At 41.5% G+C, this 6,000-nt stretch overlaps 1 protein-coding gene across 1 annotated transcript in view; it reads left to right on the top strand.

Moving 5' to 3' along the window:
- Positions 1 to 4,132, top strand: part of TAMALIN (trafficking regulator and scaffold protein tamalin) — a 49,519-nt gene extending 45,387 nt beyond the window's left edge. Inside the window, exon 8 of the mRNA XM_082247098.1 lies at positions 3,508 to 4,132. Coding sequence (XP_082103224.1) covers positions 3,508 to 3,941 — 434 coding nt within the window. The 3' untranslated portion in view covers positions 3,942 to 4,132. The remainder of the gene's footprint in view (positions 1 to 3,507) is intronic.
- Positions 4,133 to 6,000: the final 1,868 nt, after the last annotated feature.

A 6,000-nucleotide genomic window follows, 5' to 3' on the forward strand; every position in this document is an offset into this window, starting at 1 on the left:
ATGCAGCCGCTGACACCAGCGGCGCATGCGCTCTGAAGGTCTGGCGTATCTTGCCGGACCTTCAGAGCTCCTTGCCCGGAAAGTGTCATCATCGCGGCTCCGGCCACTCGCAGCGCCGGAGCCGCTGAACCTGGAAGAGACGCTGAGGGAACATGTCAGCTCCCTCGGTGTCTGGGCAACCGCATGCGGGCTTCGTTCTAAGGTAAGTTTTCCATAATGTGCTAGTATACGATGCATTGTCCTGCAGGGGTTTTTCTTTGGGGGGGGGGGGGGGTTTAACACAGGGTACTTGCCCAAAATAAGCGTTTATAGACAATGACCTCACCTAATTTCTCCTCAACTTGCCAATGGGTTTACTTGTCCTGTAAAGGTATATCTAATGACTAGATCATATATTTAAAAATAAACATGTCTTGCCTGCTCTGTGCAAAAGCATTGGCCCCGATCCTCTTCTAGGGTCCCTCACTGGCATTCCTGGCCACTTGCTAGGGGGGCACTTGTGTGGGCTTGCTCTCGAGCTGCACTCTTGTGTGCCCATTGACACACACAGCGTGGCTTGGCCGCATGACCCCAACTTTCTCTTCACTGGCTGTGATTGATAGCAGCAGGAGCCAGTGGCAGAGCCATTATGGAAAAAGAGAGCTACTACTTTCGGGCAAGGTGCTAGATCGAGATCAGGAAGTATAAGGGGAGTCAGCTGCGCACAAAAGGTGTTTTTTTTTTTTCTTAATGCATTGAATGTATAAAAAGCCTACCTTTTTAAAACTCTCTGAAAGAGCATTGGTCTTGAAACCCAGACAGTCATTAGACTGGGCGATATTCAATAGTCGGACATGAAGTAGGGGGCAAAATTTCACTTGTGCTTACTCTATTTTGCAGGTTTATATTTTATACAATGATCCAGGCAGCTTTTAGTTTGTGTTGAGGACTCGAAAGGTATCCCATCACAGTATACACTGGGAATAGGGGTCGGGCATAGGTGTTGAGCCTTCCCCACCAACAGTTGGTATGAGTGTGGCCTCTTGTGTACTTTTACTCAGAACTTGGTGGGATTGTTAAATGTTTGGTGGAAACTCAGTAAATATGTCAACTCTGTGCACTTTTTCTAACTCTTTAGACAGCCTTAGGTTCCCTCAATATAATGGTCTGACTGGGAGTGCTGACCTGGACAGCCTAACATTTCCTATAATGTCAGAGATGACATATTGGAGAAATTAAAGTTCTTTAGTGTTTTGTGAGGCTGTGATTTAACACTTGTAAAACCCATAATTCATACTACAAAATCTGGAATATATATAGATTAAAAACACATGGCACAGTTTGTATAGACTTCCGTCATTACTGCCTGGGGATCAATTTTTGTCTGGTTGAAACAGTAACTGATGACTATAAATGTTTTATCATGCCATGTGTGTTTTTTGAGGAGTTACCCCCTAGTTACAGCTTCAGATCTATATTAATGATGTTGCTGTGTTCTGGTATCAATTTCATAAATACAAAATTTTTACAGAATTTTGTGTTTAATAAATCCGTAAATTGCTGTTTTTGGTCCATGTCCAATTTTTTTGAATTGAGTCGGGTCTGCCTTTATACTAACATGAGCAGCTATGTCCGTGTTTTAATGAGAAAAGCTGCAGTCTCCATTCTTTTACACCAGCCTTTCTCAACCAGGGTTCCATAGAATCCTAGGGTTCCTCCAGAGGTTACTAGGGGTTCCTTGAGCAGTGAGCAATTTCTGCTTCAGATAAGCAACCATTAACCCCAATGATGTTTTTAGCTATCTGTAAGGGGGTAGATTTTTCCTAAATACCATAAATGTAAAGAGCATTCTTTCCAGTGACCATCACACTAATGTAATTGGAGCTATAGTAATTAGCAGGGGTTCCTTGAGTCAGGAAAGTTCTTTCAAGCGTTCCTCTGTTAAAAAGGTTGAGAACCGCTTCTTAAGACCAAGATGAGCCATAGAGTATCTGACCCAAAAATGAAACCTCTAATGGGATCTTGTACAGAATGCCCTTGTAAAGGAAGTACAGTAAACCCCCGCTCCATTCCGGTTCCGTTTTTTGCGGTCCCGGTATATTGCGTTTTTTTTTTGTAATGTTATTTTACTATATAAATCATTAAAAATGAAATATTTTTGTGTTTTTCCATAGCTCTTGCTATGTCTCTCAGTATCTTATGTGTTTACATGAGTTTCTATTGTTTTAAAAGTGTGTTTAAAGACCTTAAAATGCTTTTACACGTACAGTGACAGTAAAAAAAAAAACATGCCTACAATGCATTTTAATAGGGTTTTTCTATTTCGCGGATTTTCACTTTTCGCGGCTGGGTCCGGAACGTAACCCCCGCAATGGAGGGGGGTTTACTGTACACCAAAATCGAATTTGACAGGTTTAGAAATATACAGTGACTCAAGACTGAATTGGAAATATATATTTTCAGCACATATTTTGACATTAAATGCAATTAAAATACATTTTATGAACAATGCTGGGCATAATCACCAGTAATACATTTCTGTACTATGCTCATCCCCTACATACTAGATGATTTGTCTGATTGGTGTGAAAGTTCCTGCTGGAATTGGAGGCGCTGGAGAACAAGAGCGAGTTGTTAAAACACATGTGCAGCCTCTGATTTCTTCAATCACACCATTTTTTTTTTTTTTTTTTTACATCCCCTTTAATGCCTAAACTGCCCATACACTAATCGATTTATTTAGTTCAGCCTTATATTCTCCATCCACACAAATTATGTGGGTTGATAAATTCACTGGCTGAAGGCATACCCAAACAGTGCCTGCAGCTAATTGACTGCAGGTGCTGCCTGACCAAAAAATTTTGGTCTTGCAGGGCCTCCCACTGTTTCGGCCGATTCCTCTGAATTTGAAATGACCAGCTTTAAGCCCCGTACACACGTAGCGATTGTCGGCCGCAAATATTCGGCCGCCGACCGATCGGCCGATTGTAGGCTTGTTAGTATGATGCTTCCGACAGCGCATTTTCGGCCGAACAGAATCTGTCGTGCAAGCATTAAAATAAAATGTTTCTTGGCCAACACCAGAACGGCCGATTGTTCGCCAGTCAGTACAGATTTCAGTCTTGCAAATCTGCTGATTTTCAGACAGCAGATTTGCAAGACTGGGCATGCTCAGAAAAGAAAAAAGACAAGGAAAGTTAACCATCACATGACATCACTTCTGCAGTCGGCTGTTGTTGGCCGACAAAATTCGTGTGTGGTCTTTTGCAGTTTTCAACAGACACGACAGCCCTGGACAAAAGACGGCCGATCGTTCGGCCAACGATCGGTACGTGTGTACGGGGCTTTAGACAGAACATTCTGCATAGACCAAATCACAAGTTTTGAAGGGTCATATTTTTCAGAACCTCTTGCTTGGAATATGGTGCTCATATTGACACTTGCAAGGTGGATGCTTCTTTTTGGACGCAGTTAGTAAGTTTTTGTTGTGGTATATTGCAGAAATAATTATTTCTTGTGCTTTTCTAGGCATTGTTGTGAAGGACCCCAGCGTATACGACACATTGGAATCCGTTAGGTCATACATCTATGGGACAGTGCCTCAATGCACCAAAGAACCTCTGCCAAGCACCTTGGCCACTGGAAGTATGTGCAGTAGTGCAAGTTGCCTGAGTACTGCTGAGGACAATGAGGATGCTGTGTATCAGATGTGCTACTTCAACTCAGACTCTACGGATGAAATTAACATTCCCAACAAAAACACACTCAAGCCTTACAAGTCACCACTAACTCGAAGCTCAAGTGTAAAGTGCACAAGCCCCACAACAAACTGGGATAAGCCAAAAGAGCAGAATAACTTTGTATCTTTACCCAGGAAAAAACACAAAAGCTTTCGCAAAAGACTTTTAAAGTTTATTCCTGGACTAAACCGATCATTGGAAGAAGAGGCCAGTCCTCTTTAACACCTCTTTATATGAACAGTTAAGTTATTTATTTATTGTTTTGGAGGAAAAAAGAGTGAATTTGTATTTACATTGTTAAACTTTATTGTAAAACTTTATAAACGTATGTTTTTCATTAAAATGGTTTGGCAAAGCAATGGGTGCCAAACTCTAGGATTTTCTATATAAAAAATGTTCTTCCAATGGCTTGATTGGTTTAAAGGCTTCCCAAAGAAAAAGTAGAGCTACCAGGAAACTGCTGCACAGTGAAGAGTTTTGTTCTAGTTGTTCTAATTTGTGTTGTAACTGAAGCTCTGCTGTCACTGGGGGGAACTTGCAGTATACAGATTACACATCAACCTCTTTCAGCGTTCCTTGGCTGAACACACTCTCTGTTGTTTACTAGTCTGGCCAATGCTTTCACAGTGAATTGTCTAAATGGTTAATTTCCTGCACATATAGTGAACATTCACCATACAAGGCTCTCATTGAAGTGGAGGTTGGGGGAATATATATTCATGATGAGTGATGACTGACAGCTTCTTATGTAAGGTTCTTTCAAAATGTTGTGCTTATTCACCCCAGAATGCAGGTCCTAAGGGATCGGTCATATGCCTTACCTCTGTTACTTTTGCATTCTCCTTCACTTGTATGCTGAAGGGCAGCTCGGACGCAACCAAATGCCTTTGTTTATAGTCATTTACCCGTGTCAGTTGTGTTTTTTAATGATCAACATGTATTCAACTGACTAAGCAAAGTGCATGCGAGTGCATCAAAAATAGAGCATGAAGAACGTTTCCCAATGTGTAACCCATTGGTGTAAATATGCTTTTCTGTAATGGAAAATCCATTTTTCTACATTTCATAACACCTTTTGCTGCACTGGAAAATTCCACAAAATCCATAAGTAAAATACAAAGTGTGAGTGAAAACCTATGCTGAGGCCATACATGCATATATTTCTTTCCTTCAGCTGGCATGCTGAACGAAAGACATTTAGAAGATCCCTCTATCCATTCTAAATGGGAATGGAAGAATCTTCCTTGCCAGTCCTTGTATTCTGACAGCCAGCCCCCACGGCTGCTCGAATACCCAAAAAGTGACTGCAGTCACTGTTTAGCTGATTTTACATGAGGTTCCTTTGATGAAAGTTGGTTTAACAACGAACTTTGGCCAAGCCCAGTGGTGCTGTGTATAGCAGCCTTTACATCGAAAATAGGGAAACATTCAAAATGAAAAGTTTTCAGGACCGTTGTCCCCCCCCCCCCCCCCCCCCTTCCTTCCCACCATTGGTTCTGCTTCCTTGTAAGAAAGCCAGTGCTGTCCAGTACTAGATGTCAGCTGCAGTCTCACATTTCTTTGGGATGCCCAGCCCTATGAATGGTCAGCTGCAAGAGGTTTCTGTGGGCTTGGCATAGCTTAAAATATAGTATATGGCAGCTCTCCTTTACAGGAGTTTGGGTGATACAAAGCAAGATTTTAAACTTGAGCAGACTAAATACTACACCAATACCATTAATACTAAAATGAATTAAATCTGTACAAATTAGCCCTTATAACCCGAATTATGAATTTGGGGTTTATTTACAAACGCTAGAGTGTGCATAATCAGGCTCTTCTGCATAGCAACCAATCAGCTTCTAACTTCAGCTTGTTTAAGCTTTGCCAATAAAACCCGGAAATTGAATGCATTCTATCCAGAAGTGAGCCTGATTTTGCACTCCCTGGCTTTAGTAAATAAACCCCTTTGTGTCCACTGAAACAATATAAGCGACTAATGTGCAATTTCTTCAGATTTATAAATCAGCCCTGTTTGCAAGTATTTAAGGAAACCTGTTACTGAAAGAAATAAGTTGACTTCCACAATGCTGATTTGCTGGCTTTAGTGACTTTGGTAGTCACTGACTGGAAACCTTATCGCAGATCAAGGGCTCTGACTTACCTGGGTGCATGATTGTTCCAGGTCAGTGACTGTTATGCTGTTGCTGTGAGTTCAATACCTTCAGCCAAATGGCTGCCAGTTTCAGGAAGAGGCCAGTTCAGCTATTTATTTCATGATTATGCTTGCTTTGTAGCAAAG

The sequence above is a fragment of the Pelophylax lessonae genome, assembly GCF_965119305.1.
Source record: "Pelophylax lessonae genome assembly, chromosome: 2".
Taxonomy (NCBI): Eukaryota; Metazoa; Chordata; class Amphibia; order Anura; family Ranidae; genus Pelophylax; species Pelophylax lessonae.